Here is a 23,290-nt window from a genome sequence, read left to right on the forward strand (position 1 = left end):
CCTGAGGGTCTCTGGAAGGTAGCTGTGGTACTCACACGCCAGGGCCATTGTGGGGCTAGCCTGCCCACACAATGCATGAAGGGCTATGCTGATTTCTGCTCACACATACCCCAAAACTCTGCGAGGGGCCTTTATTTCATTTTTGGCTGGCTTGCCTGTAGGAGTGGCTTATCTGGTTTAAACTTAGAGTTTCTTTCTTCTCACCCATTCTTTCCATTTCAAATCAAGTCCTGCACGCAGAACCCATGTGACTAGAAAGGCAAGGGGAACGACCCACTGTGTGCCAAGCACCTCGTACCTTTAAGTTATGCATTCATTCTGCAAAGACTGGTGCCGGCCCAGGCACTGGGAGTCAGTAGTGAACAAATCACGAGCCACAGTGTTTCTCTCCATTTCCTCCATCCTGTGATGCATCGCCAGGCATGGAGACATTGTACATTTGACAAGTGCATCAAGAAGGAAGATGGGCAGGGTAGCAGGTGGCAGCCACAGGCTTTGAACTCGGGTGTGTCCTGCTTTTCCCCAGAGGTACCTGTCCCAGTCCTGGCCTGGCAGGAAGCCTCAGGGCCGGCTGGGGTCCCTGGATGGATTTTCATTCAGCCTCCAAGCCAGGGCTCTTCCCCATGCCTGTGATTCCCCTGTGTTCGTGGTCACCCCCTGCAGGTCTCAAGGACATCTCACTGGGGCCATGGACCCCAACACTTGCATGGCATGGCCTGACGCCCCCCCCTCCCCCGATTGACAGGCACTCTATAATAAGAAATGGGAGCTGAAGGCTCCTGTGATGGCTGGAAGTATTTATAGGGTCCTTACTCTTCTATAAATGCCACCTGTCAAGGAACAAGCGTGAAGCATGTGTGGGCCCAGGGAAGCTCAGAGCCGAGCCAGTGCAGGCAGAAGCTGGGGGCCTGGCGGGTGCGAGTGGACATCACGGCGTCAGCCCGCTCACAAGCAGAGCCATCTCCGGCTCCACCGCCAGGGTCTTAATGAGCAGTAATGCATTCATCATTCCCGAAGAGATGACAGGACTTTCCTCTCGGCTCAGTATGCACTGAAGTTCTCACTTCTCACTGAAGTTCAGCACTTAGAAATTAGAACTCGCTCTGGGCCTGGAGTGTCCCCTCCTGCTCTCCTTCATACATGTTCCCCCCCCGAATGTCAGTCAAGAAGCAAGTGGGTCCAAAATGCCATGAGAAGCAGACAGGCACAGTCCAGATTTGGCAGTGAGGCCAGTCCCCGCTCGGCCGCCAGTGGCCTGGCAAATGCCCCCCTTCTCCAAGAGCGTGTTTTCTCCCAGGTGGCCCAGTGCGCTCTCCCTTGAAGTGTTGCTCAGCAGGGGTGAGGTGAGCCACTGCATGCTGACGGGGGCAGGCCGGGACACGCAGCCTCTCCGCGGATGGCAGATTGATGGCCGTCCCCCACTTCTGTTATCCGGAAGGCAGCCAGACGTCCAGCCTCTGGGAAATCAAGTGGAAGACAGAATTGATTTCCCCTCACCATTTTATGTCTTTGTTTAAAATGTGCAAAATGGTCCTTTTGAAGGGGAGGAAAAAAACAAGAAAAAGCCCTCCGTGCATTCCTCTGCGTGGTTCTATCAGCCGCCAGGGCAACATGTAATTTCTTGGTGCCTTGAAGGACGCACTGGTCCCTGACAGCAGGAGGAATAGATTGGAGCCTCAAATCCAGTTTTCAAAGAAAGCTCTCATTTCTCTCTTGAATTTTTAAATGCGTTTTCATTGAGGGAAAAGGAATAAGCCAGGGTGAATCATCCTTGGCAAAACTGGAGGCCTCGTGCTTCCCAGACCCCACTCCTCGGCCCGTATTTCGTACCAGACCTGGGTGGCGATGGCTCAAATTGCCGAGGCATCGCTTTGGAATACAACCATGATTTCCGCTCTGGGGTCTTTGTTAATCGACTTTTAAGTCACCATGTGGAATAACTTGGGCATGCCTCATCTGTGTTGATGTGCCTTTGAGCTCAATGATACTGGCAGAGTTTCCAGCTTGGCTGAGCTTGCTAATCCTCCATGCCCCCAGCTAACTGTGGGTTTGGGCCTCTGCCTCGGCTCTGGCCTTTTCCTGCCCTGCCCACAGTTCCGTTTTGCTGGGGGCATCCTGCTCTGGCAAGTGGCAAAATGTGGTAGAAGGAGCCCTGAACTGAGAGCTCGGGCACCTGAGTCCCTCCCCAGTGCTGCCCCTTCAAGGCTGGCTTCCCACCCTGTGTGGGCCTCAGTTTCCCCAGGTGTGCATTGAAAGAGTTGGACCACAATCAGCATCTCCCAAAGAGATGAGGGTGTGTGGGTTTGCAGACTTTTTTATTTCTCCTAGAATTTCTAGGTCTTTGCAAAGCTAAAATGAAAGGTAAGCAAGCAAGCTGGAGTAGCAGGTTTCTTTGCCGTAACTATAGTGACCTAGAGCTGTGACCCTGGATCTTGGTCTGATCAATACATGTTTACTGGGGGGTGAGCCTGTGCCAGACACTAGGCCCAGCCCTGAGGCTACAGCTGATGAGAAGACAGCCTGGGGGAGGATGAACACTAGACTGTGCTCTCTGTCACAGCCCAATTACAAGCAGTAAAGCTGCGCTAGGAGAAGTGAGCAGAGGTAGCGGGAAGCCTTAGCTATCTAATTGGGGAAGACTTTCCTAGGAAGGATGCTTGAGCAGAGGCCTGAAGGATGAGTAGGAGCCAGTAGGTGAAGATGGGGTGTGGGGAGGAAAAAACCCCAGATTGTTAAGATGGGCTGTGTGGCCCTGAGGCAGGCAGGCCCTAGCTGGCTTTGAGGAACAGAGCAGAACGGTGGCTGGAGCCTGACAGTGGTGAGGGAGCGTCGTTTGCAGTGACATTAGAGCCATGGGCAAGGGCCAGCTCATGCCAGGTTCTTCTAGGATGTGGGAAGGATTTGGACTCAGTCTCTGGGCCACCTTTGAAGGATGTTAACCTGGATATGATGTGATCACATTTGGCTGTCTCCTTAGGGTCAGAAACCTGCTTTTTCCCCCGACAGGTTCTTGATATTGACATTCTAGCCTTGTAAACACTGAATCACTGTAAACCTCCCCTCCATGCCCCCTGCCAAATGACTCTTAACACCAGAAACTGCAGCCAGCAAAGCAAGGGCCAGACAGAGATGGGAAGCAGCCCTCTGGACTCAGCCACCAGCTCCATGGTTTGCCCCCCACCTGCCCAGCCCCCAGACCATCCAGTTGAGATACATGCCTAAGCAATATAACACATCACGGCAAGTGCATGTGCAGTATGAGACAGTGATTGTGGTGCGGTTCATCTGGGGAGGGATGCTTCTGTATGTGGGATCCCTAAAGCAGATAGGGAAAGAAGTAGGTTTAAAATGAGGGAGGTGGGGAGTCTTTGCAGCAAAGACTGGAACAGGTTTGTCCACCTACTCAGAATGTTCACGAGGTCGTCTCTACTTCAAACATGGCCGAGGCAGAGATGAATGTCGGGATGAATGTGACTCACAGAGTGAATGCTTGAGACTGTGCTGGCTTCTGTGGTCTGTTTCCAGGTTCTGAGGTTCTGTCAGGTCAAACGAGGACTCCTGAGTGAGGGTTCTGTTCAGAAAGGAGTTATGTCATGTATGGCACTCTTCTATTACCAGAGCTGCAGGGGCAGGCGGCCTGCACAGGAGACATGAAATCCTGGGTTTGAGCCCCCATGTGTGTCCCGTGGCCACTGACTGCCCTGCTTTGAGCAACTTCCATTTTCTCCTCATAAATTGTACCAAGTTGAAGTAAATGCTCTCCAAGATCCATCCTGGTTCTACCATGTTACATTTCAAGCCCTTCCCCTGGCTGGCAGAGGGGGCTCATAATGAGGAGTAGGCAGGGCAATATCTGGGTTAGGATTTTCCTTGTCTGCAGCTTCTGAGCCCTGGCCTGGAGGCCTCCTCAAGATGGCATCCCATGGGTGATGGGCTGATGCCACAAGCAGCTGCAGGACTGAGCACCCCCTCCAACCTTGCAGGTGCACCCTTTGCTCCCGGGCATGTCGGCCATCATGATCCATGACCTGTGCCTTGCCTTCCCGGCCCCAGCAAAGGCTGACGTGTACGTCTCAGACATTCAGAAGCTCTACGTCCGCGTGGTTGATAAGGTCAGTAACAGTTCCTAATAGGGCCCCTCACTGCTGGTTCACAGAGACGGGGGAGTGGTGAGGTTGTGAGAGTTATTTTCCTCATGCCCTTTGCTCTTTCTCCTGGTTTCTGAGTCCCTGTATCCAGCTCCTGAGTTGCTTTGAGCTTCTAGTGCTGTCTCGCCTCCGTTCCTCCTCGTGCACGATGTGGAGCAACCTTTGCGTTTAGACTTGTTTATGCCAGTTGACATCAGGAAAGCTCAGCTGTAAATCCTGCCCAAAGTTGTCTCCTCCTTAGCCCCGACTTGGGAATTCCTGTCCTCTAGCTGGTGTAGGTTACTAACCAACACTAAGCAAGGCACACAACTTGCTGATGGTGAATTTTCCCCCTGATATGTGGGTTTTGGATTCTTGGGAATCTTAGTGGCAAGTGAGTAAAATGCACTAATGCCAAGTGCTTTTGGAAAAGGAATAATGATAGAATCTTTAATCCTTTAATGCAAATAGGGAATTTTTATTGCTCCAAATACCTGAAGGAGCTGCAGCTAGGCTTACAGAGGGTTGCTGTCAGGTTCCTAGTTTCCTGACTGGAGAGAACAGTTAGTAATTAAAAGGGGAATGCTTGAGTAGCTTAGAGTACGTGAAAAGCCAATATTCTCTTACACAGCCTCAGATATTCCTTCTGTGGTCCTATTTCCTGATCAGACTTCTGTTTCTTCACCAAGCATTTCTGACGCTTCGTATCCCAAGGTCCTTACTGTATGTATTATACATACTGCCAGGTGTGAGCTATTTGGTCAGTGAGCACTTATTGAACTCCTACTGTATGCTCTTCCGGCTGCATCTTATCACTCTAGATTCTTAGCTCTCTAAGATTGGGGAGTATAATTTATGTGTCTGAGTATCCCCAAAGCCCCCCCCCCCTTGTATACAGGAAACACTTAAGTGATCTTCATTTGTTGATTGGCTGGTTATCTGGAGCTCAGCCTGGGTCTGTGGGTTTGAGGTTAGCAACGCCTTGGCAGAAAGCCTTGGAGTGTCACCGGTGATAGAATTAGTCACTCAGAGGCTACCCTGAGTCTTTTGTCCCCCACAATGCAGGTGGAGATCGGGAAGATGGTCAAGGCATATGTCCGCGTGCTGGACTTTCACAAGAAGCCTTTTCTGGCCAAATACTTTGCCTTCATGGACCTGAAGCTCCGGGCGGCTTCTCAGATCATCACGTTGGTGTGAGTCCTCTCAGGGGGTCCAAGGAAGCCATCTCAGGGACAGCACTGGCAGGTTGAGGGGAGACGTCCCAGCCCTTCCCTCTGTTCCAGGGCCCTTGACGAAGCCCTTGACAACTACACCGCCACGTTCCGTGTCCATGGTGTGGCCATTGGCCAGACCAGTCTCACTGCGATGGTGACTGATAAAGCTGGACAGCGAATCAACTCAGCCCCACAGCAGATTGAGGTAAAACTGGGCTTCCTCCCACCAGGTGGGATCCATCCAGCCCTCACTGCCTGCGTGCATGGAGTGGGAAGTGTGTCATTTTTATGATGGGCTAGGAGTTCTAGGGATCGTCCAGGAAGCTGCCGTGGAGAAACCATATTAAAATCTCTGCCCTGCCATGTCCTCTGACTCAGAGGGAGCTCTCACCATTCCCCGGGGCGGCAGCAGCAGAGGGAGGGGCCTGAGGTACTTTAATCTCCCTCTTTGTGGGGGGCGTCAGGATTGGCTCAGAGAAGGGGGGGGAGCTGCTTGTCACATGGCCGGAGAGTGGCAGAATACTCTAAATCCTTAGGTGCCAAGAGGAGGCAGATTAGGCTCATGTGTAGACGCTCATCCTGACAGTCGGTCCGAACTGGCCCTCCGAAGCCATGAGCTTCTGTCGTGGAACCCCCTGAGCAAGCAGGGAGCTCCGAGGTCTCCTGGGGTCATCTCCGTATGTGACTCAGGATTGTCTTGTGGCATTAGGTTTGCACAGGAGCCTCCCAGTCCCTGGAGGCCAAGGCAGCCATGGCCCCACATTCACATCCAAGTTTCTCCTTAACCCTCCTGCCAGCGTCCTCCACAGGTCTTGTCCACACAGGGGCCGGCAGACTTTATATTAAACTGTTCCGGAGCCGGTGGTTGTGGTTTGTGCTTCTGGATGGAAGGGCTCCTTTCTTCTGGTGAAGAAGAATTCATTTTTGCCTATAAATAGCACAGCCCTACAGAGACTAATCCTTATGCACAAAGCAGCCCCTTGGCTGACTGGCATATGCGCTCACCGACCAGACTCTTCCTGCACTCCTGCTAGGCGGGGCCTGGGGGGGCTGGCAGGAGGATGATGTGGGACCTTCTGTGCTGCAGAGACAAGGGCGTCCTTGTCCCTGCCCCCCCCCCCCAAACCCCTCTCTCTTCATCTAAGAAGTTTTGAGAGCATTGAAGAAGAGAATTCTTCTTGGGCAATTTATCAGTAGAAATTGGAGAAATGCAATGAAAGGGGGAAAACCTTGAAGGCAGTGGAATGTGAACTTTGCCGTGCATCAGAATCTCCTGGAGGACTTGTTAAAACACAGATTTCAGGACCCCTCCCCCAATTCCGATTCCATAGATTGGGGTGGGCTGGAGAATGTGTGTTTCTAATGGTTCTTAGGTGACGCTGATACTGCTGGTCAGGGGACCACGCAGTGAGGACCGTGCTGTAAGGGGAAGTTTATGTGAAGAAGGTGTGTTTATCTTCATGGGGTTTCAGGTCTGGGGAAACGAAGCTTGGTTACAAACAGCAGAACATGCCCCCAGGAATCGCAGATCCTCAGGCCCCTGCTCAGGCTGGGGAGGGGCGCTCAGGCTCCTCCCAAGCTGGCCAGGACCCCAGGCCCTCCGCAGTCGCCTCGCACAGAGGAGGGATGTCCAGGCACCACGTGTCCCTCTCCCTGAAAACATTCAGGGTGAATTCCACCCGGCCGTGTGAGCTCGGAACACAACGGCCCACTTCTCTCTTGTGTTTCCACATGCAGGTCTTTCCCCCATTTAGATTGATACCCAGGAAGGTGACACTGATCATCGGGGCCATGATGCAGGTAGGAGCCAAAGGCCACATGCTTGCCCACCCCCAGTCTTGGCCCCTGCCTGGCTCCAGGCATGCCCCCCACCCCACCCCCAGGCATCAGGAGGCTAAGATGGAGAGCTCGGGGGTGTTGGCACCCTCGCATCTGAGAATGAGGCGTGGGGGCTGATTGGGCACTGCTGTTTCTCCCCACTCCAGATCACCTCGGAGGGCGGCCCGCAGCCCCAGTCCAATATCCTCTTCTCCATCAGCAACGAGAGCATCGCTGTGGTGAACAGCGCGGGGCTGGTGCAGGGGCTGGCCGTCGGAAACGGCACGGTGTCTGGGGTCGTACAGGCTGTGGACGCGGAGACTGGCAAGCTCGTCATCGTGTCCCAGGTAATGCGTGTGGGCTGCACTGACCACGTGTGCTTCTGAAGCCTCTAGTGATGGGGTGCACTGCTCCCCGCTGCAGCTGGTGCGCTGGTCAGTTGTGATGGTGAGGAGGTCTGTTTACTGGGGTCGGGCTCTGCTCCCAGGGACCCCGCTCTCTGAGGGCCCTGCTTCTGCCCTCTGAGTCCACAGCCCCTGTCTGCCACCTGCCCCCTCCTAGGGTCAGCCCGGCCAACCTGGGGATCCCCAAGATCCATCTCCAGGCTGAGTCTCCCTAGCTGCTCCTTAAGGGACAGGGTCTCCAACACTGTCCCCACCCTGGGGACATTCCAGTGCACAATGGTGGCAGCAGCTATGACGGTGGACTCTGCCCTGGGCACTTTACACCTGCCTCCTTTACTTCCCTCGGCACCCCTGCCCCCGGGCATTTGCTGCTAACCTGTTTCCTGATGACGGGCCTAAGGAAGAGCTAGTGGCCCAAGGCTTGGGGATGTTCATATGGAAGAGAAAGCAGTACTGTTGCCTCCAACATGCTTTGTGGATTGCAGTATGAGTTTTCAGGGGTGTGCATAGCTTGGCTACTGTAAGCGTGGACAGTTGGACACCAATAGGATTTCAGACCCAGAGCTGTATTTCCAGAAATAAAGGAAAACCTGAATCATGCACTAGTCACTTTTGCTCCACTGGAGGTTAAGTTATCCCCCAAGCATCTTGGCTGGACTCGGGGACATTTGCGAAGTGCTTTTCTGGATCAGCAGAGATGTTGGAAGGCTCAGCTAGGGGAGCCCTCCCTGCAGGAGGGTCTTCCTGCCCCACATCAGCGACCCTGACTCCAGGCAGGGGAAAGTTGGTTTCTTTTTTTTGTGTTCTGTTTTTTTTTTTTTTTTTAAGATTTTATTTATTTATTTGACAGAGAAAGACAGAGTGAGAGAGGGAACACAAGCAGGGGGAGTAGGAGAGGGAGAAGCAGGCCTCCTGCCGGGCAGGGAGCAGGGAACCTGATGCAGCGCTCGACGTGGGGCTCAATTCCAGGGCCCCGGGATCATGACCTGAGCCAAATGCAGACGCTTAACGACTGAGCCACCCAGGCACCTGTTTGTTTCTTTTCTTTCTTTCTTTCTTTTTTTTTTAAAGTGGGCTTCACACCCGATGTGGGGCTTGAACTCATGACTTTGAGATCAAGAGTCGCATGCTCCACGAATTGAGCCAGCCAGGCTCCCTGAACATTGGTTTCTAAGTCTGATGGTGCTCCTTGTTTCCCGGGGGTGGGCACCTCGTCGGGCTCTTCACAGGAGATGGGAGATGGTCTCCACGTCCTGAGCAGGACTCAGAGTACTTGGGCTCTCCCTGACGTCCTGTGACCACGGTGACTTGTGGAAGCATCTCAGGGGAGGTGGCCAGAAATCTGGGCTCTAATGTGACTGCGGACAGCCTTTTCAGAACCCCGTCCCCCTGTTCCTTGTCCGGCATTCAGGGCTCCCTGGAAGGAGTCCATGAGCTCCCCTGAGTTCACCACATCTGAACACAGAGCACCCAAGGGAGCTGGTGTGTGCATCATCCTAGAGAAGGGGAGGCTGATGCGTCCTTCTTCCCAGGGCTGACTTTGATCTGACATTGAGTTCATTGATTTACTCCCTTTTGCAGGAGTTGCAGTGTCTCTGCTTAAACCACAAAGTCTTTTTGAATCATGGAGGTAGATGCCCTGATTCTACCTATTGATTTTATAAAGACAGCAAGAAAGCGTTGGGAATGTGAAATCTGTCCTGTGGCATATAGCAGGATTCAGATAGACGTCCTGGAGAATAAGATGAAGGACCAAGGAGGCCTTGCTTTTTTTTTTTTTCCTTCCAAAAAAAGGACTGTGGCTTCGGGAACTAGTTTATTTTCCTCCTCCTGGGGGCCCAGGTAGCTGAACTTCGGCCAGAGGGGCAGACAGCCATGCATTTCCCTCCCAGCCACTTCTCTTCCTGGTCTGACCTTGCCGGGCCACCTCTCTCTGTGTGTCTCCCATCTGGCAGGGTGGGAGAGTTGCTGGGGCAAGATCCTGGTGCCCCTTGGCAGATGGAGAGGCTGTGCCACCGGTCCTAGCCGAAAGCCATCTTCTTGAGCCCAGGCAGGCGGGGGCTCAGCTTGAGGCCCACGTGTCCACAGAGTGTATGGGGTTCTGCTCCAAAGCCCCCAGTTCCATCTATCCAAACCAGGTCACCAATTCAGCACCCATGGCCGGGGTATGGGCCGGGACTGGCAGGAGACCGGGCAGTTAAAAGGGCAAAGGGAAGGAAGGGAATGGATGTTTATTGAGTACCTACTAAATGCCAGGCATTAGCCCGGATCACAAGACACAGGAGGTGGGCTCAGTATTGAGCCAATGCAAATAAGGCTTAAGGGTTTTAGTATCCTGGGTTCAGCAAGAGCCAATAGCACTATAAAGAAGCCTAATAAAGTTAATCTTTGTTTTTTAAGATTTTATTTATTCATTTGAGAGAGAGAGACAGACAGACAGACAGACAGAGCATGAGCAGGGGAGAGAGGCAGAGGCAGAGGGAGAAGCAGGCTTCCCGCAGAGCAGGGAGCCCAATGCGGGACTCGATCCCAGGACCCTGGGATCATGACCCGAGCCGAAGGCAGACGCTTAACCGACTGAGCCACCCACACGCCCCTAAAGTTAATCCTTGACCAGATTAATTAGAGTGTAGACTTCAGAATGGAAGATGATATGCAGTCTGCTCTAACTAGGTTCTGTGTCCTGCATTTGTCACAGTAGCCTGTTCACTTACAGAGAGAAACACGCTAGATCTGGGGTTGGGAGAATCTGGAATCCTGTTCTGTGAGGGCCACCCCGAAGAGCAGTCCCCAAGTCACTGCCCCCAAGGCTCTGGACTGCGGACCTGGAGCAGCTGGATCAGATAGGCCTCTAGGCTCAGAGGACCAGGCTGGGACCCCCAAGGGAACGGGAAAAGCAGTGGCCAGTTCTCTGTGGGGTGAGTCACCCACGGGACCAGGCTGCCTCGGGAAGAGGAGCATGGTGCTGGGCATCTTGTGAGTACCTCCTGGCCGCAGGACGCGAAGCTGGCCTCGGCAAGATCCTCCTTCCCCAGAGAGGTCCTGTTGCAAGCCCCTAGTCCCTACCGCAGCCAGCCTGAACCCCAAAGCCCTTTCCCTAGGACCTCGTGGAGGTGGAGGTGCTGCTTCTCCAGGCTGTGAGGATCCGCGCTCCCATCACTCGCATGAGGACGGGGACCCAGGTGAGGCGGGAAGCTCTCCGGCCCCTTCCCATCGTGCTGGCTGCCTGAGCAGCCTCTCTGCAGGCCTTGGGCTCAGAGTCCTGGTTTGGGATGAGGTTGACGGGCTCATGGCTAGGTCACTGTTCCCTCTCCTGCTCAACAGCTGCTGGTCCTTGGGTTCAGCTCCAGCTTTAGGAGCCTTCCCTGTGTTTCCTGCTCCGGGCTCCTGTGTTTTCTCTGGCACAATTACTGAGTGACACCTGTGCCCACCCCGCCCCCCCTCCGCCCAGGTCCACCAGCTTCCCACACCTAGAATAGCACCTGGCACATCACAGGAGCTCACGTTTATATGGCGGGTACTCTGCTCCGTGCTCTGTGCAGCAATTCCTTCAGTGTTCATTAACAGCCCGTGAGGTTGCTCCCTGTGTCATCCTTCTGTTATAGATGAGGATGTGAACACACGTAGAAAGCTTACGACCTTGACCCAAGGTCACACAGCTAGTAAGTGATGGAACTGTAAATCGACCCAGGCAGCCTGGCACGGAGTCTGTTCTTGGCTTTTGGCAGTGTTCCTCCACGTGTTTCCCCTGGCGGGCACTCAGGAACCTCAAATCCCACCTGGGCCCATCCCCCCGTGAGCAGGGACCAACCGCGGGGCAGGATGAGCTGTGCCACTTGGGAGGCTGCAGGTACCCTAGAGCTCTGGGGAGGGGGGTCACATCACAAAGAGGGGTCGGTCAGCTAAGGTGAGACACCGTCTACAGCCCAAGGACCGTGTGCGGAGGGACGGTTCTGTCTTTTATTTGATCACTGGCTGTTCTGCCAGCCCTCCCTGCACCTGTGCTGGGCCCATCTCTGGTGAGGGAAGAATGGGGCACAGCTCCCATGGCACGAAGGAGTTAGGAAGGGACCCAGGCAGTGGAGAGGTAGTTCAGGCAGTGCCCCAGGGCTTTAGGGGGCACTCTCGGCAGGGGGACTCCGGTGGTCACAGGCCTAGATTCTCTCCTGCAGATGCCTGTTTATATCACCGGGATCACCAACAACCAGAACCCTTTCTCCTTTGGCAACGCTGTGCCAGGCCTGACCTTCCACTGGTCTGTCACCAAGCGTGATATCCTGGACATCCGGGCACGACACCATGAGGTAACTGCCCACCCTGGGCCCCCTTCCACCGCTCCCATGTGCACCAATGTCCAGAGCAGGGAGGGTTCTCCCCATATTTCTGCATGTGGGGTCTGCACCCTCACTCCCAGGCCGGTCCTGGCCCCATTCTTTCTCTCAGGGCTCATCGGGACACCTTGCAAATGCTGCCGCCACACCGTTCTCCCCTGGTGTCCTTCCTCCGCTCCCAGTGCTCTCCTGTCCAGGAATCTGGGCTCCTAGCTCTCCCTCCTCGCAGCCCTTTCCACTCTAAGCAATGTGCTTGCTAAGCACTGCAGACGGGCTTTGTAGGTCACCGACTTCAGAAGGCAGCAAAAATGACAGCCTTGTGGGGAGGTCACAGAAGTTCCAGAACATCATCGGGTCTTGGTCAGGGTACCTAGTCTGTAACTTCTGACCTTCTCTCTCAGGTGATGCCTGGCAGCCCTGGGGCTTTTTCCAGATTTACCCCTGAGGGACAACTCCCCTCCCCTTAGCCCTTCTGAGAGGGACCCTGGCCTTTCCTCAGACCACAGAGCTGGAAGAGGAGCTACTGACTCCCTCTTTGTGTTGACTGGAGCCCATCTGTGGGAAGGGACTTGGTATATGTCGCCCAGTGAGCCAGTAGGGAAATGGGATGGGGTGCCAGCCCTGGTGACTTCAGTCTGCCACCCCCAGTGGGCCGTGGTCATGCAGGACCCAAGTGGGGGGTGGTTTGGGGAGGTTTCTTCTTGCCTTATCTGTGCACAGCAGGAAGGGGGTGGCTGGGGAGGGTCCCGTCCCCGGAACCAGGTGCTTCCCCAGATTGTTCCTTAAGCACAGACATGTCATGTGTGGGGCTTTTCAGGGAAACACTGCCAAGCCTAGCATCCCTCTTGGTTCATCGCCCACTCCCTACACTAAAGGCTCTGAGAAGGCCTGCCCAGCTGGGTTGACCCAGCATGACCCACCTGCACCTGTGAACCTCTGCCTGCTGCACGGGTGCTGGGGTTAGCGGGCCCCAGCCAGAGCGGGGAGGCAGCAGGCTTTGAGGACAGGCAGGCAGCTGTCAGGGGTACCAGGGCCCCAGGCCCTCCCTGAGAATGTGTTTGGTGTCTGTTCCAGGCTTCACTACGGCTTCCGTCACAGTACAACTTTGCCATGAACGTGCACGGCCGGGTGAAAGGCCGGACCGGGCTTAGGGTGGTGGTCAAGGCTCTGGACCCCACCGCTGGGCAGCTGCATGGCCTCGCCAAAGAACTCACCGATGAGATCCAAATCCAGGTAAAGAGCAAGGGGGCAGAAGCCAGCGTTAGAGGGAAAGCAAGTGCCCCCCCCCCCCCAGGGTCATTTGGGCCCACATCAGCCCTGCTACCACCCATGCACCTGATGACTTCTTGGCCTGCAGGGGTCAGGAGTATATAAGGTGCTGTGGGAGCCCAGAGTTGGGGCTACCCAGGGCCATCAGGATGGGGCTGGGTGGCCGGCAGGCCAGGTGGGAGGAATGGCGTGTACAAAGTCCTGGAGGTCTGAAATAGCTCAGTGTGTTCCACAAATAGCAGATAATTCTGCACTTAAGAGTCTGAGGCACCTTCATAGTAGGAAGAAGCTGGAAAATCATGAAGCATTCATTGAATTGTCTGTGTTTATTTCACAAATACTCAGCACTTAACGGAGGCAGGCTTGCCTTTCGCCACTTCCCAGTATTGTTTCACCTGGGAGGTGTTCCTGTGAAGCCAGCGGGCACTGCTGCCCGATGATGAGTCTGCAGCCCGAGGGGGTAGGGGTCAAAGTGTCCCTCCAGGTTGCGGTGAGTGGGTGGTGGGCCCAGAAAGGCCTGGAGGGCTGTGCTGTGTGGACGGCCTGGCAGACAGTGTGACCTACTGATTCACAGATGGAAACCGAGCCTCAGAGAGGGAGGGGGGCTGCTCAGAACCCCCAGGGGTACACCACTGAGTCAGGATGTAGAGCGCAGTGGTTCTTCTCCCACCGGGGCTCAGCGCCTGTGTTTCTGTCTCCAGCCTGCCCTCCTACCTCCCCTGTCCTTCGGGGCCCCTCTCTAAAACTAGGGAGGGGACAAGTTGCTTCGGAAGAGCATTTTTAGCTTCACAGGGCCCCGTTCTACTCATCTGGGACTCAGTAACCTCTGGGTCCCCCTAAATTGCAAAGAAAAATTGAAAGTGTCCCCTAAATATCATGAGAAAAGAAACAGATTCAAGCCTCCGCTTCAAGATGAAATAAGCCATTTTTAACCTAGATGCTTACTTCGTCGGGGGTAAAGATTTTCAAAGAAAGAAACACCCATTTAGCAACCCCCTCACCTCTGTCTGCACGCATGCATGCACACATAGACACACAAACATACACAGACTCACGGACACATACACACGTGTGCATGTGTGCACAGATACAACGCATGTATACACGCACATGCACACGCACATGGATAAATATGGTTACACGGACCCAATTACAAATGCACATTCTTCCCAGTTAAAAATAAAATGAAATCATGTCCGGCACCTCTCATGGGGTTAAAGACGGGGCTTTGTAGCTTCCAAATTCTGTGACCTCACTTGAGTCACCTAACATCTTTGTGCCTCGGTTTCCCTAGCTGACAGCAGCTGGAGGTTTGAGTACATCAGAAACTTTGAGACGCTGGATCCAGCCCACAGACATATTTGCTTTGGTTCATGCAGTGCTCTGAAACAATTTTTATTTGTTGCCAACATTTAAAAATAGGAAGATGTTGTCTAAAAACCCAGGACGCAGCTTGTCCTGAAGATATGGCGTCTTGCCACGTGGCAGAATCAGCAGGCAATGAGAAGCAGCCTCCCCACAATGGAGCCGGCCCCTCACCTCCCCGTCATTGTCCCCTGGGTGGTGAGGCCACGGGTCCATCGCTGTTGACCCTGGTGCTCGCACTGTTGCTTTCCTGACGCTTGAGTTAACAGGAAAGTTAGATCGCTCTTACACCCTCCCCTCCCTCTAAAGAAGGGCAAAAAAGCACATGCATTTAAGAAAAACAGGAGGAAAACTAGTTGTGGGTGTGTTTCCTGTGCCGTGTGTGTGTCGGAGTCAGAACCAGGGAGGCTGCTCCACTCTGGGCGCCCCCTGCCTTGTGGAAGGACCCCTGAAACCAGAACCCCATCTCGCTCCCAGAGACCATTTATCATTCACCATTTAGGAAGTGCCAGTCGCGTCGCCACACAAATCCCACAGCATTTTGAGACAGACATGGCAAGGATTATTGGTTTTAGACCCATTTTACAGAGGAGGAAATCTGGGCTTATGTATATGATTCAGAACACAGCAGTGCTGGGAGGGAAGGGGTTTCCTTGGAAAACCGGGCCCTTCGCATCCAGCCCGTCTGATCAGGTCAGAAGCCAGAGGGGGAGCTCAAAGCTGGGTTCAGCATCCAGGCCCGGATGCCAAAGGAGGTCCTCCCAAGGCCCCCTAGAGAAAGGGACTTGGAAGGGCGGTGGACAATTAGGGTGCTTGTCGGGAGGGGTCTGGAGTTCCCGTAAGAGCTGCGACCCTGGGCTGGGGAGCTGTGGAAGGCCTCGGGGCTCCTGGGAAGTGAGGATCAGATTCGATCTGATTCGCTCCAGTACTACCAGGTTTCTCATGGGCCAGCCTGGTTCAATGACACACCCCGCCCCACCCTGTGCAGCTCCCAGGAGAGCATGGCAAGAGGGGGGAAGATCAGGGCCAAGGGGCGGATGGGACTTATTCCGAGATGGGCACAGTGAGGAGCAGCTGAGCCAGACCCTGGGCCCTGTTATTCTGTACACTGCCTTCCGTGCACATAAAGATCCCCCCACCACGGGAACTTGGGGGGCGGCCTGTGCTCCCTGGCTCCATGAAGCAGCTGCCGTCGGGGTGCACAAACATGAGCCTGCCTGCTTGTTCTCATCACACCTCTGGCCTCTCTTAAAAGTCCGCCCTTCCCATCCCATCCCCTGCCGCCTGGCAGGTGCCCACAACAGTGTTCCTCCTCTCTGGGCCCCTTTGGTCTCACTGCCAGGAGGGGAGCAGGGGCCTGGACGGAACTCCAGCACATCCCAGAGAGCAAACCTTGCCCTCCATTCCAGGTATTCGAGAAGCTGCTGCTGCTGAACCCTGAAATAGAAGCAGAACAAATATTAATGTCACCCAACTCATTTATAAAGCTTCAGACAAACAGGTACGTGACTCAGCGCTTGTTTGCAGCAGGGCTGAGAAGCTGCGCTGCACATCCGACGACTCGTTTGTCAAAGTTGTCAGGAGCCGCGGATGCTTCAAGCGAACTGCGTCTCTCTTGGTGTGAAGTGGGTGCGGCTTCTGCATTCCCCTTTGTCTTCCCCATGGATTTCTCCTGCTGTTCCACATCACTGGTCCCCGTGGGTCCATCTTTTCTTCCCTGTCACCCAGAAAGCTTTTAATGCCTACTGCTCAAGTCCGCGACTCCAAAGGGAAAAAAGTACCACCTTGGAAGAGTTAAATTTTCAAATGCCCCTTTGTCTTCAAGACTTGCTGTTTGGTGGGTATCATTCCTGAACCAGCAGCATGGGCATCACCTGAGAGCATGGTAAAATGCAAATTCTGGGCCGCAACCCAGACCTGCACTCAGCCAGATCCCCACTCAGTGGGGACGTACATCAGTGTCTGCAAGTATAATTCCTGCCTTGCATTCACGTGGGGTGCCTTTGGTAGCAATGACTTGCATGCGAACTGTGGTTTGCAAAGTGGGGGCTCTGAGGACCACAGGGGTACTTGCATGTTGCATGAAACACACACATGTGGTGTTCGTTCAGCCACAAGTGTCTAAATGCCAGGCTGTGTACTAGGCTCCTGGGACAGAGTTGGATGACATTCTGGTGGGGAAAAGAGAAGTACAACATGAGAAGGGCGACGATCAAACAAGGTATAATGGTTAAGCCATAGCCCAAAAAAGGGCCTTCTATGCGACGATTTAGGGGAGTCATGTCAGATAGAGATGGTTGAGCTGGGTTTTTTTTTTCTAAGATTTGATTTATTTATTTGAGAGCAAGAGAGCTCGATCACGAGCAGGGGGTAGAGGTAGAGGGAGAAGCAGGCACCCCGCTGAGCAGGATGCAGGGCTTGATCCCAAGACCCCAGGATTGCGACCTGAACCGAAGGTAGATGCTTAACCGACTGAGCCCCCCAGGCGCCCCTTGAGCTGGGTCTTGAAGGATGAACAGAACTTCTGCAGGTTCCAGGGAAGGGGTAGGTGATGGGGGAGAAAGTTGAAGCAGAGGCAATAATACTTTTTTAATGTTGTCTGAGGAGGGTCTGGAGGGCTGCGTGCAAAGAGCAAGGTGAGGGGGCTAGCCCTGGGGGCTGAACACATTTCCTTCCTGTTGTTTCTTTATTATATAATAAACGTGAGAGTATAAAATACTGTGGAATTTGGCTTCTACCCACTGCAGATCATTAGTAGCTTTACGAACCATTTTCTGAGCAAGTAGCTCATTTTCATCCCATTCCCTGGCCTTGGAAATAGGACAGGTTAGGACCATTGCTTCCCTTTTACAGTTGGGGAAACTGAGGCCAAGAGAGGAGACACAAGGTGCCTCAAGGCGTGCAGCTGTCTGCGGGGCGTTGGGACTGTGCTCAGGATCTGCCCAACTTGGGGCCCCATCCTCTTTCCACTGTGCCAGGCTGCCTTCTGTCAGTAAATGGGGAAACCATGTGCCCCAGAAAAGATCTTTTACAGCAAAAGTCCTATGCAAGGGATGAGAGCAGCTCAGCCCTCAGTCTTTTCTCCCAGAAGCAGCGCTCTCCTTGGAACCATCGGTTTTCCACAATAGGTTTCCCATGGGTGACTGAGGAGGCTGCAGTCAGGCTGCCCACCTGGGTCCTAAGGCATAGCAGGGCCAGGATCAGGCCTTTTCCTTCTCCCAGGAGCGCTCAGGAAGCCCAGATGGCTGCATCTCAGGGCAGGGATGCCGGGCCCCTCACCGAGACCTGCTCCCACAGCCACGCTCTGAAAAACTGGGTCTGTTTGTTTTCCCAAGGGATGGTGCAGCATCTCTGAGCTACCGAGTCCTGGATGGGCCGGAGAAGGTTCCCGTGGTGCATGTGGACGAGAAAGGCTTCGTGACATCAGGGTCCATGATTGGGACATCCACAATTGAAGTGACTGCCCAAGAGCCTTTCGGGGCCAACCAAACCATCATCTTTGCTGTAAAGGTAGGATCGTGTTCTCCTCCTTTTGGAGTAATAAAAGCAAGAGCATTGAGGTAAAAATGTTCCCCTCACAGTTGTAAAATGGATCTATTCACCTTCCAGCTGAGAAATTGTATGGAAGAATTTATTGAAGAATAACTTGGGGGCAGAGGTCCTAGAGGAAAAGCTATATGAGTGTCAGAGCTGAAGTTCCTTAGAGGTTATTGATTGCAGTGGCCTCATTTCACAGAGTGGGAAACTGAGGCCCAGTGAGGCCTGTGATTTGCTGGGGCTGGCACCCCCATGTCCTGACAGGACAGATGGTACCTGGAGCATGGTCGGTGCCCACGAGCAGTGACTGCGTGTGCTAGACACCCAGCGCAGAAATCCTTGCATTACGTACGTGGTGACGTGGAGAATTCAGTAACCCATTTTACAGGCGAGGAAACTGAGACTCCTAGTGGAAGTGAGTCACTGTCGGTGGCCGCGAGGCAGGGTCTGGGCCCTAACCCACGTGGGCCGGGCTCAGGTTTGTGTCCCCCAGCCTCATCACAATGCTTCCCATGGCCCCCTGCCATTCCATGCTCCTTTGTGCTAGGGACTTTCTCCTTGGGCGTCCTTGGGTCGGGTCCCCCAGATTTCCCTCCTGTACCTCCCCCTGGCCACATTCTGAATCCTGAGTGACAGACAAGATGCGTGACTTCAAGTTTGAGATCCTGCCGGCGTCACAGACCTACTTCCTTAATTAATGCCTTTTTGCTTCAAGGTGGGTGCCTTGCAGGGAACCCTCCACCCTACTCTTTGAGTAAGTGGAAGCGACTCACTGCTCACCCTACTTCAGCAAATATGTACTGAGTGAGCACCAGCTGTATACCTGTCACTGCACCCACTGATATTTATCCCAGAAATTAGGTCTTTTGAGGGGGCAAACGTTCTGGCCAGGATAGATTTTACTCAGAGTTCAGGGACCAAGGCCACCGTCTCTGGAGCTCGGGTTCCCTCCTCCCCAGCCTGCTTTCCCTGGAGCACCTGCAGGCTCCCAGCAGCTCCCAGTTAATGCCTCCTCTGCAGTCCAAACGGGCATTGTTTCCGCTTAAAACACCCGGAGAGCCAGGTTTCCCAGAGAAACCGAACATTCAAAGCCCAGGGGATATTTTTGCAAATGTGAATAATCTAATTTTTCAAAGCCATGGGTTTTGATTCTTGTAGGTTGGGTTTTTTTTGTAAGCCCAGGCTGCTGTGTGGGGAGGCAGCAGTCTCATCACTAGGTTGGGATGCTCAGGAGACCAAGGCCTTTCCTCTTTCCGTGACCCCCGAGTCGATCCAGCTCCCGGTCCTTCCTGAGGGAGGTGACCCGCCTGGGGGCAGACGTCTCGTCCTGGGGAGGCTGGTTCCCAGTGTGGTCACCACCACACCTGCTCACTGTCCTCAGGTGTCCCCAGTTTCTTACCTGAGGATCTCCATGAGCCCCACCCTGCACACCCAGAACAAGGAGGCTCTGGCAGCCCTGCCTTTGGGAACGACTGTGACCTTCATGGTCCACTTCCATGACAACTCCGGAGACATCTTCCATGCTCACAACTCGGTCCTCAGCTTTGCAACCAACAGGTAGGCTGTGGGTGACCCTCATTTCTCACGGGAAGGCGTGCCTCAGTTGTACCTGGATGGCAACTGGACAGCCTAGTACGACTGAAAGGAGACTTTGTTACCTGCAGTCGCCAAGAGGAGGGGACGTGCCACACTTCTAGGGCCACAGGGGGAAGCCCTGGGCTCGGCCAGGAGGCAGGAGTGAGGGGAAAGCGGCGCCCAGAGCCTTTATTACCATGTGGCGGGAAGCCATTGGTGATGTGCCCTGGTGGGCAGGAGGCGAGACACAGTGTCGGGGTTTGTGGTTGGAGGGCTTGTGGTAAGACTTCTGTGTGCCTGGGAAAGCCCCCTGCAGGGGAGACGCACATCATCCAGTGCTCCGGTGCGGGTGAGGAAGGAGTCTGACGTTCACTGCCTCTACTGTGTCTCACTGACGCCTCACTATAGCCCATTTGTCGAGGCTCAGAGAGGTCAAGCCACTTGCCCAAGGTCACGCAGCCAGGAAGTGGGTTTGAATACCAGGTCACATCTGGCTCCACGTGCAATTCATTTTGGCTCTTTGGAAATACAGCTGCAGCCACAGGCCTCATGTGAGGCAAGAGGACGCTCTCCAGAGCAGGAAGAGAGCCGTGGCCTCAGTCTGGGCCTGCTGAAATCTCTGACTGGGTCTGCTGGAGCAGTGAGTCTCAAAACGTGGTCCCCAGACCAGCAGTGCCAGCAGCACCTGGGAGCCCTTAGAAATGCAAGTGCACAGGACCCAACTCTCTGTCTTTTAAGGAGGCTTCCAGGCAATTCTAAAGCTTGAGAACTACTGCCCCAGGGGCCTGCAGACCAGCAAAGAGCAGGAGAGAGGCATCAGGCACAGGAGGAAGGAGGGGCTTGGGCAGGGGTGCTAGGGACTATGGGGGGCAGAAGATTATATCCAGGTGTGGGTGTCCATTGTAAGTTGGCCTCCCCACAGGCCTGCGACAGACTTGTCCCCTATTGCTCACATACCCGGGGCCAGGCATAGGGGACGTAGCATGGTAGAAGGACCGGGGTTTGGGGTTAGACCCAGTTCAAGCCCCAGCTCTGCCCTTTGTGGGCCCTTCCCAGGCAAGGCAGCTCGCCTCTCCAGGCCTCCGCCCCACACCTGTTGTGTGGGGAACCTGCCTCGTCCTCAGGGCCACCAGCTGAGGCCGTAGTCAAGAAGGCCTCTGGCAAACTGTGCAGCTCCGTGCACGTGGTATGGGCCGTGCATCCGTCTGAGACCTAGGCTACCCTGGAGGAAGTGGAAGCGGGTCCTCCCAGCCCCTCAGCTACCCCACAGAAGTCCCGCTGGCCTTTTTGTGGTGGGAGCACCTTTCCTGAAGACCAGTCAGGGCTCAGGGGTCAGAAGGCATGGGGGAGGAAAGGGAGGAAGGCAGAGACCCTGCCCCTCAGGCCGGCCAGTCCAGGCCTGACGTTGACCGAGCACTCACCATGTGCCGGCCGCTGGTCTCACTGCTTTATAGCACCGACCTGGTTTCACACTTACGTCGAGCCTGGGACACAGGTGCATTCTCATCCCCATTTTACAGAGGAGGCAGGGGGCAGAGGTCGTGCCTCCTGAGAATGTCCCAGTTCACTGTTGGGAAGGGCCTGGCAGGTGCTCTGTAGCTCACCTTGCCCTCTGGCCTCAGCCTTCCCTTCTCGAATGTGGGGGATGTGCGCCGGGCCACCCCAGCTGTGGGCCATGGGCTCCTCCCAGGGAAGAGGAGAGGAGGTGAGGTTCATGTGGCCCTGTGGTGGCCCCAGATCTGCAGCAGCTGCTTGGGAAACTTGAGCCAGAAGGACGTCTGGGGCCATGGTCAGCGAGAAGCTTCACCGGGCAGGGGACTCAGTGTGTTTCTCCCTCTGAAGTCGGGCACTTCTTCCCTGAGACTGAGAGCCCGCCTCCCCTTCCTGTGCCTAGAGACGAGTTTGTGCAAATTGGGAAGGGCACCACCAACAACACGTGCGTCGTGCGCACCGTCAGCGTCGGCCTGACGCTGCTCAGCGTGTGGGACTCAGAGCACGTGGGCCTCTCCGACTTCGTCCCGCTGCCCGTCCAACAGGCCATCTCCCCGGAGCTGTCTGGAGCGGTGGTGGTGGGGGACGTCCTCTGTCTGGCCACAGTCCTGGTCGGCCTGGAAGGTAAGAGAGGCGGATACTGGCCGGGGAACCCTTCTGAATCCAGGCAGTCATGAAGATGGGAGCGGGCTCCTGTTGTAAGGGTAAGACAAGCAGAGCTCGTAGGAGGTTCAAGAGCAGGCGTCAGAACCCGTGTCCACAGCCCGACACGTGTAGCATCTGGCCCTTTACCAAGCAAGCCTGCCAGCCCTGCGCTCACGTAGCGCTATTTGGTAGAAGTTTCTGCTGCTGCGGAGATACCCTGTATCTACTGTCTGAAGCGGGGGGCACTCACAGTCCAACTCTGGAAATGTGGCTAATGCGACGGAGGAGCTACTTGTTTCATTTGAATGCATTTCGTGGGTAGTGGTTCCAGCGTAGGACAGAGTACCTCCCAAAGGAGATGTAAGCAAAGAATAGCTGCTGGGCCCGTTCCACGACTTCTGGATCTCAGCCGCTCCCACACCACCTGTATACCTATGACCTACATTACTTGTTTTGCTTTGTTTTGTTCCACATTTTCCAAGTGACTCCTTATTTTTTTAATCACATTAAATTCATTTTAAAAGGCAGTTAAACACTGCCCTTAAAGAAAAACAAATCTAATGTGCCAGAAATAAAATGTGGTTGTTATTTTGTGGTGTATATTCTATAATGTGATTGGCTTTTAACTAAGAAGTGCTGTCCAGCACCAGCTCTTGAGCCTAACACCAGCTTTGTTTGCTAAAAAGGGGTTGATAAACAGTTGGGGGTGGGCAGGGGCAGTCCTGTGGGGAGGGCCTGCTCCCAGGTCATCCCAGGACAAGGGAATGATCAGGAGATTGCAAACAGGGAGGCAGTGGAGAGAAAGGAGGGCCAGAGGTTCACTCTGGGCAGGGAGGCAGCTGCGCAGAGAGCAGGTGCCCTAGACCTGCAGGTGGCCCCAGGTGGCCACAGCCAGGAGCCAGGGAGGGGGTGGGGGTCCCAAGCCAGGGTGCCGAGGCCAGTGGGATGGCTTCTACCCTGAGGGTGACGAATGAGCCCCCGGTGCAGCAGTGTATAGCATGGGGCTGGGCGGGGCCCCCAGGAGGCTGGCATGGTCACAGGGGACAGGGCTTGGCCGCAGTATCGGATGTGGGAATGGTGAGTGACAGCCAGGGCTTCCTCTCCCAGGCCTCTCTGGAACCTGGAGCTCCTCGGCCAGCAGCGTCCTCCACATCGAGCCCAGGACAGGCGTGGCTGTGGCCCGAGAGGCGGGATCTGTGACGGTTTATTACGAGGTTGCTGGGCACCTGAGGACCTACAAGGAGGTGGGGCTTCAGGGTATATGTGGCTGACCCACTCGGGGTGAAACCCTTAGCTTTCTATACTGAACATCCTCCCTTTTCTCGAGAAAAGAAGTGGTAGCAGCTTGCTAGCAGTCAGGAGTCTGGGTTCCGCTGCCCACTGCCTCTGGGATTGGAACAAGCCCCCTTTTCTGCACAGGCCCCTGCCTCCCCACATTCAAAATGGTGCCATGACAGGGGCTGATGTCCTGGGGTGGCCGCCCCCCCACCCCCTGGCTCCCATGCACTCTGGTG

At 54.7% G+C, this 23,290-nt stretch overlaps 1 protein-coding gene across 2 annotated transcripts in view; it reads left to right on the forward strand.

Moving 5' to 3' along the window:
* NUP210 (nucleoporin 210) overlaps positions 1-23,290 on the forward strand; it is a 106,462-nt gene that overhangs the window by 72,006 nt on the left and 11,166 nt on the right. The window contains exons 21-33 of one of the 2 annotated variants that reach the window (XM_027585069.2): positions 3,984-4,112; positions 5,193-5,320; positions 5,411-5,546; positions 7,079-7,141; positions 7,327-7,506; positions 10,665-10,745; positions 11,736-11,867; positions 12,969-13,127; positions 15,938-16,029; positions 17,864-18,038; positions 19,447-19,622; positions 21,535-21,755; positions 22,884-23,020. In XM_027585069.2, coding sequence (XP_027440870.2) covers positions 3,984-4,112; positions 5,193-5,320; positions 5,411-5,546; positions 7,079-7,141; positions 7,327-7,506; positions 10,665-10,745; positions 11,736-11,867; positions 12,969-13,127; positions 15,938-16,029; positions 17,864-18,038; positions 19,447-19,622; positions 21,535-21,755; positions 22,884-23,020 — 1,809 coding nt within the window. The remainder of the gene's footprint in view (positions 1-3,983; positions 4,113-5,192; positions 5,321-5,410; positions 5,547-7,078; positions 7,142-7,326; positions 7,507-10,664; positions 10,746-11,735; positions 11,868-12,968; positions 13,128-15,937; positions 16,030-17,863; positions 18,039-19,446; positions 19,623-21,534; positions 21,756-22,883; positions 23,021-23,290) is intronic. The other variant, XM_027585070.2, reaches the window with a different exon arrangement.

This window comes from Zalophus californianus, chromosome 1 (assembly GCF_009762305.2).
Source record: "Zalophus californianus isolate mZalCal1 chromosome 1, mZalCal1.pri.v2, whole genome shotgun sequence".
NCBI lineage: Eukaryota > Metazoa > Chordata > Mammalia > Carnivora > Otariidae > Zalophus > Zalophus californianus.